General features: G+C 45.0%; 1 protein-coding gene across 1 annotated transcript in view; it reads right to left on the bottom strand.

Annotated features, from left to right (window-relative positions):
• Positions 1 to 743: 743 nt before the first annotated feature.
• The window catches only part of gldc (glycine dehydrogenase (decarboxylating)), a 171,967-nt gene continuing 149,279 nt past the window's right edge, over positions 744 to 23,431 (bottom strand). The window contains exons 24-25 of the mRNA XM_041185541.1: positions 2,908 to 2,988; positions 744 to 1,443 (exon numbers count right to left, since the gene is read on the bottom strand). Of these exons, the coding sequence (XP_041041475.1) occupies positions 1,300 to 1,443; positions 2,908 to 2,988 (225 nt within the window). The 3' untranslated portion in view covers positions 744 to 1,299. The remainder of the gene's footprint in view (positions 1,444 to 2,907; positions 2,989 to 23,431) is intronic.

The following is a 23,431-nucleotide window of genomic DNA, read 5'->3' as shown; positions in this document are numbered from 1 at the left end:
TGCATGTGATGAAGGTTATCCATGGGTTAGATCTGACCGCACAACTGTCAGTCACTTTGCAGGCTCTGCTTGAACAGAAAATATCTTGGATATTCCTGGGTGGGTGTGCCTGGATCCACAGCCTCGAGTGTGGATATGTGAAGCCTCCGTTTGGTACAACTGAACCTGTTTCACATCCCTCATTTCTTATTCCAAGGAGCACAAAAAGAGGAAAATTCCATATCCATTATGGGGAGTTTAGTAATCACTAAATTTTGCTGCAAGTGATAGAAAAAAAAAACTCCCAAAAGTCAAACAACGATCAAAAATTCAGATTTCATAGAACCAAAATTAAAGTCCACTCTCAGACATGTACCAAGTCAGCTGGTTTTCCTCAAACCACTTCCTTCTTTCAGCCCAGAAACATAGCTGGCCCTAATTGCCAGTGTTGTGTGGTGATAGAAGAGAACACAGGAAAATCAGGGAATTCCTGATTGTACTTCATTAGTACTGAGTTTAATACGAAAATGATTTCTGTTTTTGTGCAATGGAAGAACATGCAGAACTCAGTGGTAATCCAGTGAGGGATCTCTGTACAATTTCCTGTTCCACCAGCCACAGCAACTGGAAAAACAACTTATAAAATGTTTCAGGAAAAGTACAGTTAAGATGCGTGAAAGCTACCTATGTAGAACTTGAATGGATAGAACATAAAAAGTACTGACAGTCCTTGTAACAGAACCAAGTGAAAAAAAATATGAAAATCAGTTCAAGAACTTTTATTGGAATGATAAGACAGTTAAAATTTACATTTTTTTTTAACATTTATTAACCAGGAGATGCTGGTTTCAATTATTGAAGCATTGACAATTACAAACAAGAACAACAAAAGTAAACATTAAAAATACTACCTTCTAGGACCACTTTGTCACTAGGCCACAGTTGTATATGGTCTGATAACCTGCTGCTTGGCAAACAGCCCTATAGTAAACACGATACATTACAGTTCAATCACATCTGCACCCAGAGCAGTTCTCAAGTCAAGTCAAGGAAAAAGTGCACAGGATCAAGGCCACTTAAGTAACTCAATGCTGCTTAATGTTGAGGCACTGAATACCATCAGCTGAAGTGTGGCTTGGATGTAGTGTCTACTCATTAAAAACCATTAGCAGCTGTTTCAATACAAACTGAGATATTTGACTTGCCGGATCTTGAGTTTGAAAACAAAACAAAGAAAAAAAAATGTATTTGTGCTTTTTGACAGCAATTATTTACTGAGCCCAACACCCGCAAAATAGAAAATCAATCAATGATGAAGTTTTACGATGAAGCTCTTTTCTGTTCTGTGAAGGGAGATTCATATGCTTCCATTGGTGGGCAGGAACAAACCAAGTGCTGATCCCCATAGAGGTCATCAATGCGAGCGATTGTGGGCCAAAATTTGGTTTCTGGTCTCACAAATTGCTGAAAAACAAACCATTTTTAAAAAATAAGTACACTTACACACTTCTCAATAATCCACGACTTAAGAGATGATTAACAGATACTCCTGGTTCAACATGACCTATCTGGCAAATATTTTCCAATGCCAAAACATAGCAAAAAAATGTTTGCAAGTTCTGTGAAAGAATAATAAATGACTAAGTACTTAGCAATTTTTTTTTCTTTATTCTTTTCTGGGATGTGCAGGGTCAGCATTTGTTACCCTTCTTTGAATATCCTTGAACTGAGTGGCTTGCTAGGTCATTTCAGATGGTAGTAAAGTGGTCAGGTACATTGCTGTGGGTCTGGAGTCACACATAGTCCAGACCAGGTAAGGATGGCAGATTTCCTTCCCTAAAGGACATTACTGAACCAGCATGGTTTTTAGCTTCATATTCCAGATTTATTAATTGAATTTAAATTCCACTAGCGCTATGGTGGGATTTGAATCCATGCCCCTAGAGCATTAGCCTGGACCTCTGGATTATTAACCCAGTGACATTACCACCAAACTACCATCTCTTGAATAAACTCCACAATATGTAAAAGTGCACAGTCTTGCTGTGTTTTGCCCAAAAGTGAAAAATATAGAAGAGTTGCACATTTTCTTCTGTCTTTCTTGTTGTAAAGGCGTTCTAAGTGCCCCCCCAAAAAATTGACTGTAAACAGATTGTAAAGGCTTGAGGCAGTGTTATCAAGGCTGCACTGGAATGGGGCTGTCACTGCAAGATAAAACAAATCATCACCGGAACCAGCAAAATCATTTAGGTTAAGATCCTTACAACAGCCCAAAGTGGACTTTAACAGCATCAGTTGGACTTGACTGAAGCCCAGACATGAAGCAATATTGTCCCAACTTGCTGTGATTCCCAGTATCTGCCGAGATCAGTTACTCAGCCAAGAATGTTTAGACACATGGATATGCACACTGCATAACCTACTTGGCAGAGGCAGTGAAAATTCCAAAAGGGTGGTACATTCCTGAAGTGGTACGCCATTTCTAAACACTGTGCTAACAGGACATGGACAATCCAAGCATGCGCACTTTTAAGAGGAGTAAACAGCTTGAGAATGCGGGTTTAAAAACCTGAAAAGCACCGCAGACGACAGGTTTGTCCACACAACACAGAACCACTACCAGTGTCATTTACTGGTGGAGTTTACTCTGCTGTTCAAACGCAAGCAAAATCAGAGTGAGAGAAGGGAATGGGCACTCTCCATGGAAGGGCACAGAGTCCGAGGTAACACAAAGAAAACAGACACCAGATGTTTGTTGCAGTCAAGGGGTGCCAAAAATGGATAACAAAAGAAGGGCCAGATAATGTGGTATGTTACCCTTATGGAAATAGAATATTCCTGTGCTGAAACAACCTCATTCATTATATGCAGATCTAACCCAACACTAATATAATGGTGTTTCTCTTTAATTTTTACAGCCAGACTTACCAATGGGAATGCAGCTTGCTCTCGAGAGTATGGACGGTCCCAATTTGGTGCAGCAATGCAAGCCAATGTGTGTGGGGACATCTGCAAATGAAAATAACACACTTTTTTACTTCCAAAACAGATCAAGCCTCATTTAAGACAGAACGAAGGAAAGAAAGACTGCACTGCAGTCAGTGCAAAGTCACACATGTAGGAAGTTTTTTAGAATTTATTTACAGGATGTGAGCGTCGCTGGCTAGGCCAGCGTTTATTGCCCATCCCTAATTACCCTTGAGGGTGGTGGTGGTGAGCTGCCTTCATGAACCACTGCAGTCCCTCCGGTGCAGGTACAATCACGGTACTGGGTTGGTGGAGTGGGCAGTAAAGTGGCAGATGGATTTTAACATAGAGAAGTGTGAGTTCATACATTTAGGGAGGTCAAACAGTTACAGGGATTACACAATAAATGGGAATATACTAAGAGGGGTAGATGAAGTGAGAGATCTTGGCGTGCAAGTACACAGATCCCTGAAGGCAGCAGTTCAAGTAGACAAGGTTGTAAAGCAGGTATATGGAATGCTCTCCTTCATTGGCAGAGGTATAGATTATAAAAGTAAGGATATAATGTTGGAATTGTATAAAACACTGGTGAGGCCACAACTGGAGTATTGTGTGCAGTTCTGGTCACCACATTACAAGAAGGACATATAGCTCTGGAGAGAGTGCAGAGGTGGTTTACAAGAATGTTGCCAGGGTTAGAAAAGTGTAGCTACGGGGAGAGATTGGATAGGTTGGGGTTATTTTCCTTAGAACAAAAAAAGTTGAGAGGAGACTTGATTGGAGTGTACAAAATTACGAGGGGAATGGATAGAGTGGACAGGATAAAATTGTTTCCCTTGGTGGAGAATTCAAGATAAGTGGCAGAATGTGTAGTGGGGACATGAGGAAGAACTTTTTTATGCAGAGGGTAGTGGGTGTCTGGAATTCGCTGCCCAAGTTGGTGGTAGAGACAGAAACTCTAAACTCTTTTAAAAGGACCTGCATCTGCGCCTGTTAGTTGCAGGGCTATGGGCTGGGTCTGGGACTAGAAAGGGCACCTGTGTGCCCTCCGGCTGGCATGGACAAGATGGCCTCCTTCTGTGCTGTAACTTTTCTATGGTTCTATGGTTAGGGAGGGAGTTCCAGGGTTTTGACCCAGCGACAGTGAAGGAACAGCGATATATTTTCAAGTCAGGATGGTGAATAGCTTGGAGGGGGACCTCCAGGTGGCAGCGTTCCCATGTACCTGCTGTCCTTATCCTTCTAGGTGGTAATGGTTGTGGGTTTGGAAGGTGCTGCTTAAGGAGCTTTGGTGAGTTTCTACAAGATCAATGAGGCTTGATCTTGCAGATGGTACACACTGCTGCCATTATTTATCAGTACTGGAGGAAGTGAATGTTTGTGGATGGGGTGCCAATCAAGCGGGCTGCTTTCTCCTGGATGGTGTCAAGCTTCTTGAGTGTTGTGGGGGTTGCACTCATCCAAGTAAGTGGAGAGTATTCCATCATACTCCTGACTTGTGCCTTGTAGATGGTGGACAGACTTTGGGGAGTCAGGAGGTGAGTTTCTTGCTGCAGGATTCCTAGCCAAAGACCAGCTCTTGTAGCCAAAGTATTTATATGGCTAGTTCAGTTCAGTTTCTGGTCAATGGTAACCCCCAGGATGTTGATAGTGGGGGAATTCAGTGATGGTAATGCCATTGAATGTCAAGGGCGATGGTTAGATTCTCTCTTGTTGGAGATGGTCATTGCCTGGCACTTGTTACTTGCCACTTGTCAGCCCAAGTGCTTCATATTGGGACAGAAATTTCAGGAAGAGACTACTATTGAAGTAAAAGGAAAATAATGTAAATAGAAAATTAAGAGATCTGGAGCTACTGATTCTCCAGATCTCTTAATTTTCCATTCACATTATTTTCCTTTTACTTCAATAGTAAATTGCAGCTCTCACAAAATGCTTGGTAGCAATGAATAAAGCAGCCATTAAAAAGATACAGAAAGCATCCAAAATAATTGAAGGGATGGAGGGATTAGATTATGTGGGGGTGATTATGTAAATGGGGCATGTTAGAAGGTACAGGCAATACTATTGCTCTTATTAGGATTATGGAGGATCTAGATAATGTAGGCCTTGTTTCACCTTGTCCAGAACAATAGAACTGAAGGACACAGCCTGTGTTTGAAGGGTGGAGTAAACTCAAAACTGATCTACAGAAACATTGGGCTGCACTTGCCCAGACTCTTGGAGATGGGTTTGGAGGAGTGACAGGGCGCAAAACGAGAGAATCCCGCTTTCGGGTGGTTCCCCAACCAATTCTCGGTACCAAGCAATCTTGCCAGAAGTGGAGTCAGATTGGCACCAGCTATCAGCCTAACAGCAACGGCTAGCTAATTAGGCTCAATGAAGTGCCCACTTCAGGGAAATTGGTGACACCAGCAGGGTTTTCCTGACAGCGGTTAGGCTCCCGTTGAGGCCAAAGTCCAGCAGTTGCCTGGAAGTGACCACCCGGTGACAGGGCCATCAACATCTCCTTTAAAACTCCTATCCCAAGGCCATAGGCATCAGAGGGCTATAACCATGGCCACAGACCACCCTGTGAAGAGAGGCATCTGTGTGTTCTCCTACCTACATTGATGCCCACCTCTCTTGATGGGGCTGCTGATTGAACAAAGCTGCAGGCCCTCTGATTGGGCCTCCCAGTTCCTTAATTGAACTGGGATCCTTGAAGCGTCTTTTAAATTGGAGGAAGATAGTGATCAATGTCCCACCATAGCCAATTCCGGGTTCCTGACCTGGAATTGCGGCTAACATCGGGATCCCTGTCTAATTGGGAAAATTCAGCCCATTATTTCAGTGAGCAAGTGGTCAATTAATGGAACAGGATCTTTAGGAAGCTGTTAGCATTGATTCAATTGCTAATTAGATAGATTTCTTTCAGAAGATAATGGTCGAGTTTCCGACATATGCAGCCAGGAATGTCAAAGGGCGAAGAGATACGCTGAGAGTTGTGAATCTCCAGAACCTACTGGCCAATTTTTACCACTCTGGCATTTGCCTTGAACAAACATAATCTTGCCCTTAAATTCCCCCTTTATTTTTAAGAACTTGCTGTATTTTCACGTTAATAGGCAAATAAACTGATCATAGAAAATTAGGATTCAACCAACAATGTAAGTAGCCTTTTAACAAGACAATTGGTAACGCAATGCCAATCAACCTCTCTGGGCCAATAAAGTCTCCTTCTTGCATATAGTAAATTCTTCTCAGAGATTTTAAAAATTTTGATTTTCTTTCTTACTTTTCCTATCTCTTTCTCTCTGTCTTGATCCAATCTTCTTCTCCCTCGCTTCACTTCTCTCTCTGGACCTGATCTGACCCTCCTTCTTGTTACTTTCTCAAGGAGATACACAGTTCCTCCGTTCATTCACTAAGGTTCCAGGTGTTTCATTGCCCTTCCTGCACCGTTAGCGATTCACGTTTCCACCAAGTTATGGTACAAATTATATTTAAGCTAAAGGATGCAGGAAATAGTCTAACAGTGCACTGTGAAATGGCCCACTCTAAGAGTAATTTGAGATAAGGCATATATGAAGCGTAACATGCTTTGGAGAAACAGGGGAGTTTGGATATTTGATTTCCAAAGCTTTCCACCATCTGGGTTTTCTTGCCTCACATTTGGGTTTGGTGTAGACATGGTTGAGGCTGATTGCTACGATTTGTTAACAATCACGTTATCATTGCACCATGTGAATATCAGGACGACAGATGGAAAACCATACAGAATTTAGTCCAGCAATTCCCATGCCCCTAATTATTGTGTTAGAGTACCACCTATTATACCACTAGCATTTTCCTGTCTTTTGTATCCAATGTGTAGTCATGCTGCCACATTCCTTTTACAACGACTTTTGAAAATGACCACTATATAATTATAGGTCAAAAGCACAATATCATCGTGTTTGGGGTTTTTCTGCATCACCTCCACCAGCCCTCTGAAGTTGGTCATTTATGTTACTTAGTCACTAACTCCGCAGTTAAAATAGACTTGTAGTTTGTGAAAACCTCCCTCTCCCCAATATTTGGTCAGGAAGTTCATCATTTTGGAGCTGGAACTGGTTACAAGTATTCCAAGCAATGAGTTGATTACCGATGATCTTGAAGAAATGTCTCACCCCTCTGGACAAAAGATTCTCCTCCCCCCATACTAAAATAATTCAAACCCTCCCAGCAAGGCTTGAAAACATCTAACCTTCAGTCTCAGCATCTTAAAATTCTCAGTCTTAAAGTAGTTGGAAGTGACTCCTAAATGGTGCAAAAAGGCAGCTCCGTGATTGATCTACATATACCAATGAGATACCGAGTGGCCTCTTCTGATTCTTCAGGCCTGGGAAGTTTAAAGAGTTGAAATTGCATTTGTGTCCAAGTAAGCTTGTAAGCAAAGATGAAAGGGGTATAGTAAGAGATTTATGATCTCAATTTGGTCCATAGGATGAGTGTTAGACATCTCTGCATCAGACCATAGTGTTAAGAATGTCCACAATTCATAAAGCAACAGTATCAAGTGTCTGGACAAAAGGAATGCTGTCACTCCACAGAACTATGTTACCATTCCTGCCTATGGCCTACTGAACCATATTATGGCAAATAGAGTCAAGCTTGACTCCTGGACTAAGCCAAGTTATCTGGTCACAGGGGCAGCAGTTGCAAAAGTGCAATCAGCCTCAAGCTCCAGTGATGGGGAAATCAGGCGAGAGCAAGACTGAGCTCAGCTGTGATGTCCTCTTTGATGGTAGACTGTCAAGAAATGCCAACCAGCCTGGCACACAAAGAATGTCCAAATGGATAAGGTATCTGAGAACTGCCAGTGTCTGTCGAAAAGACCCAATCACGTTCAGAAAAGAAACAGATTTTTTATCTAGGCATTTAATTCAGTGATGACTATATAATTTCCAGTTTAATAAATGATGTATTTTGATTGCATTGATGTGCTTATTATTGAGACATTTGGTTACGTCAATGGGAAAAACACTTGATTGTGAGAAAATTCTCGGCAGAATTCCACAGGCCTCGTCCCTCACACAGGAACTTGGGAGTACTTGTGCTAATGCAATAATCAGAAACAGCCGTTATAATTCCATTGATAGCCTTAATTGTTTAGTGCATGCTGAAACCATCTGAAACACAAATCCTGTGTAGTATTAGCTAATTACACCATGAACACTATTGCATTGTACAAGGATTTGTTTTTTGCAGTATTCCTAGTTTTCCATTCAACACATGGTGTGTTGGCACAACAAGTGCTTTGTCAAGCACTTCTGAGTGCCAATTACATGGAGATTTTTTTTTAAACGAAGCCTCAAGTTTCACAGCCTGGTTGTCTACTAAGAAACATAGTTTGACTAATTTACTTACTGGAATTATAGCTGCAAAGTGGCAAAGAAAAAATCATCAGCCTATTCCACAAAGAGATAGAAAATGAGGCTGAGTGTAAAATGAGCTGTTGACGTACTATTGCTGTTGCACAACGCTACCCAGGATCAACTTCATCCCTTTTAGTTTAAATCACTTTAGTCCCCAGTGACCTGGACAGAGTCAACTCACAGCTTCTGATGAAAATCCTTAACCTGAAACGCTAACTCTCTTTCTCTTTCCACACTTGCTGCCAGACCTGCCCAGCATATCTAGCATTTCCTGTTTATTATTTCAACTCACAGATATGTCTCACCTACAGACAACAGTGAAAACTCTGAAACTGAGTCGGGGTTTCTGAGTTGGTTTATGCTGAACTTGCAGGCTGGTAATTAACATAAATCCTATTTAAGCACAATATTTATTTGGAAGTTGGGGGGTGGAGGTGTGGGGAAACTGTTTTGTATTTTATGAGGATTGAAGAGATGGCCAGGCACACAGGTGGAGCTAATCTGGCCGTTTAAACTGTCACTTCCAATTACTTTGTCAGTACTAACTGGTTGTTAGCTTGTGTGCAGTAATATTTGCTTCCAAGAGTTCAAATGTGAAGTGAATATTTTTCCTTCAATTGAAATCATATTTTCAGTGCTTGGGCCTATATCCAGAAACAGATATCACTAGTCACAGCAACTGGATAAAAAGAATCCCAATAGATACATTTTTTGGGTGGGTATCTTCAGGTTAACAAGCCATCCTAAAGCTCTGCTTTTGAATCTGTAGCAACACAGATCTCTTGGAGGGAACGGGCCTGCGATTTTGCAGAGATACACGTAGGGACCACAAAGAAAGGACATAAACCACCATTTTGAACCATATACATTGGGTGGGAATTTCCAGCCCCGCCCACTGCCAGGATCGTCCAGCTTTGGACTTCTGGCTGGGCCACTGTATCTCCTGCAGTGGGTCCCGCCCACAACAGGGCGGGAAAATCCCGGGCATTGTTTTCTCTGATGGCTCTGTTATCTTCTGTCAAAGGTACAAGGGGAAATTGGGAGTTCCCACCACTCTCAGAATTTCCAGTCCAACATATTTCACAATCCTTTCTGACAGGCTTTATGGGGTGGTGAAATTATGTCAAAGAAGCACGACTGTGCCAACATACGTGCTGAGATGTGTGAAGCAGCAGGAGAAGATCTGGGAGTTTTGTTTGGATTGGTCATTAAATATGGTGGGTCAGTATTCACAGAATTAAAAAAAAAATCGGGATATATAACCAGGGGTGTGACATATCTGACAAGGGAAGGGATGTTGTAAATTGTATTTAACCTGATAAGGCTGCAGGAGAAAGCAGGGCAGGGAGCTTGTGGAATTATTGAAAGGAGAACTGCAAGGCTAATTCCTAAACTTAGCAGGTTGAAACATGATGAAGGATAGTCTACCTTGGGCCTACGCTCTCCTAAGGGACTTGATAAAGGTTCATAAGATTTTCAACTTATTTTGATAATGAAAAGATTTTAGTCAGGCACAGGGTTTGAGGAGGAGAGGACATGATATAAAGTTTAAGGTACTGAAAGAGAACATCAAATTTAACCATTTTTTTTTGGGTAGGAGTGTGATAACATTTGTGGAACGAATTACTGGGGAAGGCGAGGGGGGAAAGAGGGTTGGTTGGTACTAGATCAGAAAGCCAGGGCAAGTTTTAAAATGAGATTAGAAGAATTCCTATTTGGGAAGGGAATGTAGGACCATTTGGAATCACCTAGGGAACCTGATGGGTGAAGGATAGGCTAGATCAACCAATCACCTACTGCCCAAAATATTACTCGGCATGTAATTTAGGACTAGCTTTGCAGCTGGGTGTAAATGCTTAATAACTTGGAAGATTTAATGCTGCGAATATCAGATGCATTATTTGAACAGTGGTTGAACCTGAAGTCAGTCAAACGTTACAAGTAATATTTAAGAGTCAATCAAAGTAGAGCTATTATTAAGTTTAGAAACAAGAAAACACTGGTTTCACTGTAAGCCAACAGTACTAGTGCTGGCAATGTGCAGCACAGTGAGGTTTAAACAGAGTAAGGATCTGCTTTCTGCCAATGATGTATCTTACCCTAAATTTATATTTGAAAATACTGCTTGTATTTGAACCACTGGTTGAGGGTTTATTTAATTATATTTGACAATGCTCAAGAGACGAAGTGGAATTGTTACAAAATTGGGTATGTAATCAATATTTTCTCAGGTTCAGCAGCATCAGCGATGTCTGTAAATGTTTTACTTTTAAGGATGTTTATTCACACCCAGGGCCATTAACAACAGCACCCCCTTGTGGACATTGGTGGCATTTGCAGATGTATTTCCCCTCAACACGAGACAGATGAAGCACATGTTTACATAGCTCGTTTTTTTCAGAACGGGTTGCCAGCCTGAAGCCAAAGGCTGTAGCTTATGGGGCACCAGTCCGCATCAAGCATGTGCTGACCAGGAGACACTGCTGCTCTTACCACCGACCAAAGGCATATTTGGAAGGTTTTGCAGGCTGATATTTCAGTCTGTTTGGCTATGTTATGAATGTACCTTCCTTGACCATCAAGTCCTGCAGTGGGACTTGAGCCTGGAGCTTCTGGCTCAGAGGCAGAGATGCCACCCACTGCACCACAAGAGCTCCCCTTGTATTTCTTCAGTCTCTCTGAAAGTGGATTAAGCATACACTTGGTGAAACTAGGCCAGCTTTCATACAAATTATAACAAAAGCATGATGGTGTTATACTTCACACTCCCAGTAGTCCTAATCCCATGTGTCTGCCTGTTCTCATATTCCTTTAATTTATTCTTAAATATTGATGTGGCATCTGCTTCAATCACTAACTCCAGCACTGCATTCCACAATCTCATAACTTTCTCTGGAAAGGTTTCTCCTGCTCCCTGTTCTAACACCTCTTCCATGTAATCTTATACATAGATCCCAATTTTCTATGACCCTCATTTAACTGAAAGTGTGGGTGGAATCTTCCCAGCCCTGTGGAGGTGGTTTTGGAGGCAGGGCGGGGTGGAATTTGTGGAAATCGGACTGAGGTGTGCCAGTGCCCCATCTTCCCTGAGGTGGGCATCCTGACACAGCAGCTGCATGCCCGGTCGCCAAACATGCAAGTTAAAAGAGCCATTAGCCCTTAATTGTGCACATGGAATCTTGTGGAAGGCTGACAGGGCCCCGGGAAGGCACAGGAGTCAGATTCATGGTGGGAGGTCAGACAGACACTGGAGAGTGCTACGTATGGCGCTATCAGGGGACTGCAGGGCTGAAAAGGGTGCAGCCACAGCAGCTCCTCCTCCTCCACACTGATGGCCCTGACAGCTCTGGCCCCTTCACTTTTATTCAAAGCTTTTGCCAGCCTCCATTTTCCCTGTGCCTCTGCCAGTGTGGCTGTCAGCTGACCAGGATTGCTGACCCTCCCAATGGACCTCCTGTCTCTCTGTCCCAGCACCCATTCTTAATCAGGATGGCCTGTCCATTAGCTGCCTCCTATAAGATCACGCTGCAGGACAAAGCTCTGACGGGATGAGAGTCAGGACCTGCAATTGGTTCTAACGCCTGAAAAACTTTAAAGTAGAGGAGATTCCACTCTGCCCAAGATTATCCTGGAGTCTCCAATAATTAAAGATCTCCTGGACATTGCTGCAAGCCACCCAAACAGAGAAACAGAACGGCATTAAAAACAATTGTGCCTCTTATTTACTTTGGACAATTATTAGTTACAAAAATACTGGACAGTAAAAGAGGCTGTTCAACTTGGGGGCGGAAGGTTCCTCCAGGAGTACAACCAACCAGAGCGGCCAATCTTAACTCTGTCCCATTCCTTCAGAATTTTAAACACCTCTATAAAGGCTGCCACGCAACCTCCTGCTCCAATGAAACGCCTTTCTGCATCTTAGCGTTCCATCATACCCAGTGAACACAAACCCCCAAATCCTTCTGTCCACCCACAAGATGCAGTTGTCCTCCAGTGATAGCATCATTTTTATATTTTCGTTTTGATCTTGCACCTCACAGTTAGTGACACCAAATATCATCTGCTCCATTTTACCATCTTATCAATATCCCCTTGCAGATTCCTCTGGTCCTCAGAATTTTTCACAATGCTTCTTATTTTCGTACTGTCTGCAAATTTTGTTAATTGTTAACCTACTTTATTTCAGAGGGAAATAAACATACCAAACAGTCATTGTGATTGCACTTACTTAATTCGATCCTTAGAATTTATTTTAATAATACAAAATATAAAACACACCACATGACCCCACCTCAGTGGCTCACAGTACCAGGATTAAACAAGATGGATTCTAAGTATTCTGTAGCATTTCTGCCCATGCTCCTTTCTTGCTGCTCAGAACCAGAGGGAAAGTTGACCAGACTGTCTGGCCACATGCCCAGGACCAGTGGGCTTAATGTAAAGAAATGTTCCAAAATGCTTCAGAGGACCGCTAATTAGAAAAAAACAATTAGCATCAACCCAAAGGAGGGCCGATTGGAAGCGGTGACTAAAAACGTAGCCAAAGAAATGAGATATTAAGGAGATTCTTATAGCCGCAAGGGGCGTGGAGAGGCAGCGAACACAATAGGTGTGAACCATTTATCGATCATCAAGGCAAGCTAGTGAGCTACTCATTATCCAAATCTCGGCATCTCCTGGCAGGACAAGGTCACCAACAGGGTCTGCAGTGTGCTAGTTCCATCTGCGTACACTCATTGTTAAGCTAATGACGGCTGCGCTGGCTCAGCTATGTTCATCAGATGGATGAGTAGCTATATACCCAAAGATCTTCGGTACGCTGAACTGGCCACTGGGTCACTACCTCTTGGGCGTCTATACCTCCATTACAAGGACACCAGCAAGCATGATATGGAGGTGGTGGACATTGACACTGACAACTGGGAGATAGTCGCTGATGGCCATAACCTCTGGAGGCTGACTGTTTGGAAGGGCATTGGAAGAGGTGAACAGAAACGAAAAGCTCAGCTGGTTGGGAGGAGGACCCTAGAAAACAGAGGCCAACGAATTGTGCACCTTATCAACCGCTGTCCTCTTCTGCAGCAAGTGCAGTAGACTGCCGAGGCCTGAGCTATATCAGGTGATGCTTAACACAGAGGGCGGGACTTTCTGGCCCCGCCCACCACTGGGATTGTCTGGTCCTGCCGAAAGTCAATGGGCTTTTGGCTGGGCCGCTAAATCTCCCGCAGCAGGTCCCACCACAACGGGGCCGGAAAATCCCGGCCCGAGTTGACAACCACTGTCGTACCAGATGGGAGGCCGCCACCACTGGAAAGCAACATCAAAGCTTGCTCATTTACATACCAGCCAGCCATCGTTCCAGACCCCTTGTTTAATACCTGACACGACTCATCAGCCATCACATCGTGCTTTAAAACACATCACTTAAGATGTTACCTTTTCCAAATCCTTCCAATGGGAAAAAAAGTGTCAGAAGATCCTGACACGAGACACACGTATTCAATTGTTTCTATTTTTCTGACAGACTCGCAGGACGGGATTGTCCCAGAAATCGGCAAAGTCCGATGTCATGCGAGGAACTCAGTGTGAGACTTGCCGACGGCAACAGAGGCTTTTTCCGCCATATCGTGCAACATTTGGTTAAAAAAATTGAGGCACGCGGGTTTTACGTCGGATCCCTCTGATTCCCCCACCCCGCCGTGACCTCAGGCCTTCAGTAAATCGGGTGCCATATTTAAAGGCCGCCCCTGCACAGAACGAGAACTCTTCAAGGGACAGGAAGCTACTGGGAACTTGATGGCTGCCATAGGAAGGAAACATGCTGCCCCCAAATTTAGTGATGCCTCCTTCCAGCGACTACTGGACGCAGTGGAGGTCCACCGCAATGTCCTCTATCCCCGCTTTGGGTGGAGAACTTCATCCATAGGTGACAAATCCAGCGTGGGAGATGGGGCAGCAGTGGTCAGTGCCAACGCCCTCCAAAAGAGGTCAGCCACCCAGTACTGAAAGAGGATGAACGATCGCCTCCGTTCCACCAGGGTAAGTCACTCTCAACTCACATATTCACAAACACACCACAAATGCACAGGGATCTCACTCACTGCCAGGCCAAGGGACATCACCATTCACTCTCTCACACACACAAACCTTTCTTCTGCCCTGCCGATCCTGTCCACGGCACCACTCAGCACAGTGTTGGATGTACTCTGCCAAGTGAGGATCTACCAGTGCAACATCCATCAGACAACCATGCTGTGCATGTTCCCCTGTTCCACAATCTCCTGCCACACACTAATTATCTCTCCTTGTTTTCGCAGGCACATCTGGGAAGCAGCTGAGGGGGTTCCATGAGCCAAGTCCTCAACTCCAGCCCTGAGGACACCACAGAAGAGAAATCCGCAGACACTAAAACTGAACACCCGTCACAGCGCTCACCCACACCCTCCACCAGTGCAGAGACAAACATCTCGGTGGGACCTAGTTCTAAGGCAGCCTCAGGGTCACAATCTGGTGAGCACATCGCACTGTCTGATCCACAGCAGGCAGAGGCAGGGACTTCCCAGGTCGCCAGCACTCTGAGGACTGCTGGAGGACAGGAATCTGCTGAGTCTGAGTCAGATGAGGAGTACCTGGACTCTGTCATGTCTCAGTTGCTGGAGCTGCAAAGGCAGGCTCGGGAACATCAGGAAGGGATGTCCACTGCACTCCTTAGATTGCAAGGCACCCTAGGATCTAAGAACTAGGTGCAGAAGTAGGCCATTCGGCCCATCGAGTCTGCTCCGTCATTCAATGAGATCATGGCTGATCTGATAGTCCTCAACTCCACTTTCCTGCCTTTCCCCATAACCCTTGATTCTCTTACTCATTAAAAATCTGTATATCTCAGCCTTGAATATACTTAATGACCCAGTCTCTACAGCCCTATGCGGTAAAGAATTCCACAGATTCATTACCCTCAGAGAAGAAATTCCTCCTCACCTCTGTCTTAAATGGGCGACCCCTTACTCTAAGATTATGCCCTCTGGTCCTAGAGTCTTCCAGAAGGGGAAGCAGCCTCTCAGCATCTACCCTGTCAAAGCCCCCTAAGAAGCTTGAGGGGCAGGGGGCATCTCAAGCTCACTCCAGCTGCCCCTTCCTCTCAAGGAATCAGCCAGGCACCATAGGGCACCCATAGGGAGGAGGATCAGCAGGTGCATACCCTCGAGTGATCCACCCAGGTGACTCCGGGAGTGTCTGGCCCAGCCCAATCCCCTCTTCCTCTGACCCCAGTTTCACAGGCTGAGGAGGGCGCCACTGCCACAAAGCAGAACCCTGAATGCAGGCCGGGGCCTTCCAGAAGACGCTCACCAAGGTCATCACAGGCAACAGGGCGTAGCAGTCAGCAGGCTGCCTCCACCTCCGCTGTAGATGTCAGGAGAGCACCAAGATGGAGCAACAGGGTTATGAAGGTCAAGAAGATGTAACTCTTTCGAGTACAAACCCATTTCCATCTGTTTCAGATGAAGTTACATTGTTTCATAGTTTGCCATTGTGAGATTTGAACTCTTGATCTTGGGGTTACAAACCCAGTACCATAACCACTTGGCTATTTAGGCTAAGCATCAAGAAGATGTAGTAGCACAATGTGGGCGTGGGTGTTAATCCTTTGCACTTAATTTTGACCTTTGTAAACACACTCCCAAGAATGTCTCCTTGCCCATAGCTCCTTGTTATGAGCAGTGTTTGTGTCAATCAGATGTGGAACCTTACTTCCTGCATAAAATGAAGGCGTGTGTCACAATCCAGGGCCTCTCCCCTGTGCTGTGTGTAACATTTTGAGCACAGTGATTGTTCTGCTTTGAAGTCACTCTCCAGATTAGTGACTTGTGCAACTCCACGTGGCTTGTGTTTGCCGCAAGAATCTCATACCTAAGTCTCACTGGGTCCCGTGTTGATCTCTGTGTGCTCTCAGCACCTTAGAGTTGGAGTTGGAGTTGGGGCTGGGCTGCCCCCCACCCCACCCCCCCATCTTGTCACCATTCCTGACAGGTGAAGGTCTGGTGCTGAGGGGAACAGGTGATGAAGCCTGATTGAGTTGTCTTAAAGTCCTTGCAGCCGCTGTATCTCAGCAACGTCTCCATGATATGAGCCTCTTCACAGAGTCTATGTGCACTGCACTCAGCCAGACAGGTGTCAGACATTCCCAGATGCAATGTGAAGATCTCAGGAGTTTCCTCACTGCATCTCGTCATCATCCCCTGGATCTTGTGACAATGAGGGCCTCACAAGTAGGCCTGCCTCGTCCGGCCACTGCAACGGCCTCACTGCCTGTAGCCTCACCTTTCAGGATCTCATCACCCTCATCCCCTTCAACTTCCTCCTCTTCGGAGGAGGCGTGCAGCTCTTGCATCTCATCATCCAGATCCTACCCTTTTTGCATGGCCAGGTTGTGTAGCGTGCAGCAAGTCACTATGATGTGTGACACCCTCTGGGGAGTGTACTGGAGTGCTCCACCAGATCTGTCCAGGCACTGGAACCTCACTTCCAGGATGCCAATGATGTGCTCAACCAAACTCCGTCATGGGCCTCGTTGTACCTTCTCTCACCAGGAGTCTGAGGCCACCGCACAGGTGTCATCAGCCACGTCTTTTGTGGATAGCCCTTGTCCCTGAGGAGCCAACCTTCCATCCTGTGTGGTCCCTGAGACCTGCTGAGGATGTACGAATCATGGATGCCTCTGGCGTATCTTGCACACATCTGCATGACCCATTTGTTATGATCGCAGGCCAGCTGAACATTGAGAGAGTGGAAGCATTTGTGCTTCACATACTGGACTGCTTGTTGCCAGGGAGATTTAACAGTCCCGTGAGAACAGTCGATGGCACCCTGCACCTGTGGGAATCCAGAAACCTGAGCAAATCCCAGCCTTCTTGCTTCCTGGCTCACATAATTCCTGTCAAAATTGACAAAGGTGTGTGCCTTGGCAAAAAGGGTGCCCGTGACCTCCTGGATACATTTGTGGGTGGAGGCTTGCGAGATCCCACAAGGATCCAATGGAGCCCTGGAAGGAGCCACTGCCATAGAAATTGAGCCCGGCGGTAACTTTAACTGCCAGTGGCATCAGATGCCCAGTTTCCTTGACATGCGCAGGCGTTGGCGACACTGGTTCTCGCTCACCTGCGAATACAACATGCGCTGTCTATAGGCCCTGGGTCTAGCGATGCGCCTACAAATGAGGGCTCTGTGAGGTTCATCCTCTGCATGCAGAGGAGGCCGTGCTGCCCTTTGGTCTTCAGGGTTCTGTTCCTGATGTTCTCCTCACTGCAGTATCAAAGTGAGATGCAAGGGTCAGCAATTATCACTCTTTGTTAAGTCATCGCCTGCAGCTGCCGCTCAAGGCCCCTTAACGCATGCCAGGGAGTCCAGGCCACCACTTGGATGCCCCGTGTTTAGTGTGTCTGATGGTTCACCATGCCGCCACCCAGCACTGCCCCACACCACATGACCAAGTGGAGACTGCTTCAGCCACGCGACTGCATCCTGAACATTCATCTCTGGTGCAGGAATTTTCCTAATCTGCACTCCAAGGCTTCACAGTTTGCTTGGACCATGAAGATGACTTTTCAATGTCAACAGAAACATAATGCAAGGGACGAGGAATGCACCCCTCCGTCAGTGTTCCATGGCCACCTTTCCCAAAGGAATCCTCAAGCTTTCCCAGTCGCCCAATGGTTCTGCAGCACCAGAGCACTCATTCAAGTTTGAAGTGTGCACGCAAGGGGTTAGCAGTAGAGGAACAATCATTGGCACTGTCAGGAATTAGTGCTGCTAGAGTGGGCACAATCGCTTGACTAGCCTGACTCCAAGCATGTCAATTGAGCTCAAGCTAAACGCTCTCAGCTGTGGAAGAGTGCTCATCTTTGACATGTTTTGGCACTTGCCCAACCGTTTTCTACAGCCCACTCCCTGGCATATGTTTGTGATCAAACTTCAGTCTGTGCTGCCATGACCCTCCCCTTGCACTGTCACCCTTACCCTGAGGTTCCCTTCTCCCCCTTCTCTTCTTGCACTGTAGCCCCTACCCTGAGGCTCCCTTCCCCTAGGCACCGTCGCCCTTTCCCCAGCACCACAAGCCAGCTACTAAGAAGCTGCTGTGGAGGCTGGCCTGTGGGCACCCACATCCCCTCAAGTCCACGGAGCCACTTCCCTGCATTGGGATCCTCGCGAGTGCTGCATTCGCCTCTGAATTCTCCATAAAGTTCAGGTCGCCATGTGGACGCCTTTTAAAGGTGGCTGTAAATCGCGCCACCGTATAATCATGCCCAGGGTGGGGGGGGTGCTGATTCCGGTGTGTGGCCACAATAATGAGAAGCAAATGCATTCAAATTAAGTTCCCGATGTTTGACAGCAGGAAAATCAGCCCCTCCCCCCCATTATCATGGGGTGGGGACAATCGCTTCCTGAATTCACGTCGCCGGGAAAAGTGGATAGGGCCTTCTCGTGAGATTCTTTGATTTCGCCACTGAACACACCCTTCACAGTTGGGCGCAGAAAATCCCAGCCACGGCTGTTTTCCTCTTCATTTCAATTATACTCTTCACGGTTTAATTTGCCAACATCTCTTGTTACCTTTCCCGGGTCTTTCCTCCACAGTCCAGCACAGCGCAGGCTGGGGCATTTGACTAGGGCACATTCTTTGGTTAACATTTACACTAATTAGCAAATGAGGTGCTCTTACTGCTGACTGCCAACTCTCTTGCCATCACCCTATCCAGCATCTGCCCCACGTGCGTGAGGATCATTATTTTTCAACACTGAGAATAAGGGAGCAGAGAAATATGAACTGAACTGGAGAGTACTGAAAATTGATAGGAGGTAGTCCTGTTCTCATGGAGGAACAGACAGGACTGGTAGAAACAAGTGGACATAATTGAAAAAAAAATGGTGGCAGTTGATTATAACAAACACAAAGCAAATTAGATTGCACAGGAATCTTAGAACCATGTGAACCTGCTAGGCCATCAGTTTAATCGGTAGCTCTGTGAGAATGCAGTCAAATAGATTTCATTGTGTACTATATTGGTTCAGTTCCCATCGCATTTTAAGCCAGTTGCATGATCACTCATGTCCTCAATTGAGAATATGGTTAAGGGACTTGCTTCCTTTAAGACCCTTCAAGGAGATTTGGAGAGGCTAAGCGAGTGGGCAAAAATTTGGCTAATGGAATACAATGTGGAGAAATGTGAGTTTATCCACTTTGGTAGGAAAAACAGAAATACAGAATATTTCTTAAATGGTGCAGTCCAACACCGGGAAGTGTTGAACTTCAAAGGGACTTGGGTGTCCTTGTTGATGAGTCATTGAAAGCTAACATACAGGTACAACAAGCAATTAAGATGACAAATGGTATGTTGGCCTTTATTACCAGAGGATTTGACTGTAGCGGTAACAATATCTTACTGCAATGAGATAGAGCCTTGGTGAGCCCAGACCTGGAGTACTGTGCGCAGTTTTGGTCTCCTTACCTAAGGATAGATATACTTGCCATAGAGGGAGTGCAACGAAGATTCACTAAACTAATTCCTCAGATAGATGGATTGTTCTATGTGGAAAGATTAAATAGAATGGGCCTTTAATCTCTGGGGTTTAGAAAAATGAGAGGTGATCTCGCTCAAATATTAAAAAAATTTTGACAGGATTGATGGAGGAAGGTTGTTTCCCCTGGCTGTGGGGTCTAAAACCAGGGGACCTAGTCTCAGGATAAGGGGAAGACCATTTAGGACTGAGATGAGGAGGAATTTCTTCACTCAGAGGGCAGTGAATCTTTGGAATTCTCTGCGCCAGAGGGTTAAGGAGGCTCAGTCATTGAATCTGTTCAAGACTGAGATCAATAAGATTTCTACATATTAAAAACATCAAGGGATACGCGGGTAGTGCAGCAAAATGGTGTTGAAGTAGAAGATCAGCCATGATCTCATTGAATGGCAGAGTGGGCTCAAAGGTTGGCCTACTCCTGCTCATATTTCTTATGTTTTTATGTTCCAATGCTACTCCCAATATGGTGAACAAAGTGGGATGGCTACTTATCTCAGTTTCCTCATGCAGGTATCACCAGGACAGACCTGAGGGTGTGCAAAACATTTGGCTTTAATCCAAATGTAGAAGCAAAATAGAGGGTCTTCATAATGAAGAAAATATTATTGCCACAATGGCAAAAGTACTTTTTAACCAGGTAGGAAATGCCCTTATTCATGGTCTCCCCCATCTCTAATAATGGAACTGACTCCTGTTGAGGTACAGTTCTAAGAAAGTCAGCAAGTCTCCAGGACTTCATTCAACTAGCTTTTGTTTAAAAAGGTGAAGCTGGATAATGAGCTGCCAGTCTGTACCAATACAGGCCAACCCGATTCAGTCCTCATCTGTCAATGTGTCTCGGTACAGGCCAACCAGATCCAATCCTCATCTGACAGACCGGGACGGATTTCTCAGTGAACCTTTAAAAATGGTGGTCGGGACCTGGATGCAGAAGTGCCTCCCCCATTTCCAACAGATCAAATTTTTGCTGGCAGGTGGAAGGGGGCAGGGTGTGAATTCCCACAGGAGGGATATCCAAACTCAGCAGGACCATCTGAACCTGGTGCTGAGTTCAAACAGATCCTATTTTGGCTGTTCCCATGGCATTAACCTATAATGTGGGAGTCACAATTAGACGGAGTAGGCCTAAATGCTCTTGGAGAGCAGATAAGTTCTGTTTAAGTGTCATGATCTGAAGTTTTTTAAATCCCCAACTCTTTAAACTTGTAAAAAAAAAAGGTGCTTAAGCTATCAGTGAAATTTAAAGAAAAAACTTCTGCCGGGCTGCTTTGATTGACAGGCCATCTGGTATAGGTTTAAAAAAAACCCACCTGGTTGTGCAGTTTCATTTAAGGTCTTTGTGCATATTACTCCAAGGTATGTTATGTCATTATGAATGCTTGTCTGAGTGTCAAAAGCTACAATTATCTCAGCACAGCGTTCTGAGTTCAGAGTTTGATCGACAATTTAAAGAGGTTATTAAGTGATTACCTTTATTTGATGCAGGGTCTAAACAGAAGTTTGTTTGTTTTTATAAGAGATTAGATTTGAAAGCTTTGAATGGTTTTCTTGAATGGGAGATTTTTTTTATCACTATCAAATGTGTAGGAGTGAAAGCTGTTTTGGATTGTGAGAAGTTTCTTTTCAACTGCACATGGATCAAGAGGTCTGTGCTCAGTAGATATGGGGTGAATGACTATAGAGGTGTCATGGGGGGAAGAAGGGGCATGGGGGTGGATGGAGGGCATGAGTTTGCAAGGAGTTGGCATGAGTTAGTATGGAGGTGGCATGAGGGTATAAGGTGCAATAGGGATGGATGGGGGGTGTGAGGCTGAGGGCTAGAGGGCCTTACAGCTTCTAAAACAGCTGGGACAAAGTCCTAGAGAATCGAGGCGGGCTTTCCGACTAGTCCGCCTCAGCACTTGCCCGCCCCCATGGCTACCTAGGATCTGCTTTCAGGGTCAGCAGACCCAATCCTGCCCGAACTCCCTGGAGTGGTCTGCCGAGTCTTATGATCCCAGCTGATGTTAATACTGGGCAAGTCAGATCCCAGAGTGAAAACCTACTTGATAGGTCCTAACTTTTTTTTTTAGAAACCGTGGCGGTGAGTTACTGAACAAATTCACAGGAGTCTGCTGATGAACTTTTAACACAAAGAATAAAATATTTATTTCACAAAGAAAAAGAACACCAGACAAAAAGTGTACTAAATACAAACACAAGGGGTAGGATTTTGCCCTTGGCGGGGGTGCTCGGCGGGGGCGAGCAGGGGTGGACAGGAAGCCGACCTCCACCTGCGATGGGCCCCGCACTGTGATTTCCCAACTTGAGCTACGTGCTTTGGTAGGGAAAATCCTGCCCGCTGTCCAGTACAGTCCAATCCGATCCAGTCCTGAATTAACACACTGTCCCTGTACAGGCAAACCTGATCTAGTCCTCAATTGACAAGGCTGTCCCAGTATAGGCCAACCCGATCCAGCCCTGAATTAACACACTGTTCCTGTACAGGCCAACCTGATCCACTCCTCATCTGCCAGACTGTCCCAATACAGGCAAACCTGATCCAGTCTTCAATTAACACACTGTTCCTGTACAGGCCAACCTGATACAGTCCTCAACTGACACACTGTCCCTGTACAGGCCAACCTGATCCACTCCTCATCCGCCAGACTGTCCCTGTACAGGCCAACTCAATACAGCTCTCAGGCATCATACATACACACAGGAATTAGTGGATTGCAATTTCTTTCTTTCCCCAATCCAGAGATAAGCCAATTGAGTCACCAGCGGACATCAGCTAGACTGAGCTTTTAACCTTCTTTAAGAAGTAACGCCATGGTTTAAAAGTATGTTGAACTGTACTTCTTTCCATGGGGTTGAAGATGGTGTCGGCATCTTTGACTACAGGATTTGACAGGTCTTGGAACCATAAGCTGAAGAAAATTTTGGAGCATTCACCAAGGGAATATTGAACATCTGGAACTCTACAATGCTTTTAAAAACCATGTGCTTTGCGCCAGCTCGTTAAATCCAGAAAGCAAAAAGAAACTGCTGAAAAGACTCAGGAAGTTAGACAGCATTTACAGAGACAACAGATAAGTTAGTGTTTTAGCTGATGTCTCTTCTCAAACCAGCTCTGACAGTGGGTCAATATTTAAAATATTAACTTGTCTTCTCTCTCCAGAGATACTACCTGACCTGCTGAGTCTTATCAATATTCCCTGTTTTCTGCGGCAGATAAATCTCCAAAATACTAATTGCCACTCAGAACTTTAAAGGCATCAAGTTGAAAACTTAACAAAATATCAAACAGATTGAACAACTGGAAAGGCAAATTAAAAGATGCAGTTACAACTAGAAGATTGCCACCAGCAGGCTATTGGTACAGAAGCTCTAGAAAAGGCTGATAGAATCAAACTTGTCCAATAGCTGTCTGCAGCATCACTACTAGGCACTTAGTTATGGTGCAATGATTCAAACCTATCAAGGGCTAAATATTCCTGCATTGCAAGTTTAGTGAAAAAGGTGCAGAA

Source organism: Carcharodon carcharias, chromosome 4 (genome assembly GCF_017639515.1).
Source record: "Carcharodon carcharias isolate sCarCar2 chromosome 4, sCarCar2.pri, whole genome shotgun sequence".
In the NCBI taxonomy this organism is placed as follows: Eukaryota; Metazoa; Chordata; class Chondrichthyes; order Lamniformes; family Lamnidae; genus Carcharodon; species Carcharodon carcharias.
The sequence above is the reverse complement of the archived record's forward strand: the minus strand, read 5'-3'. Positions and strand labels throughout refer to the sequence as shown.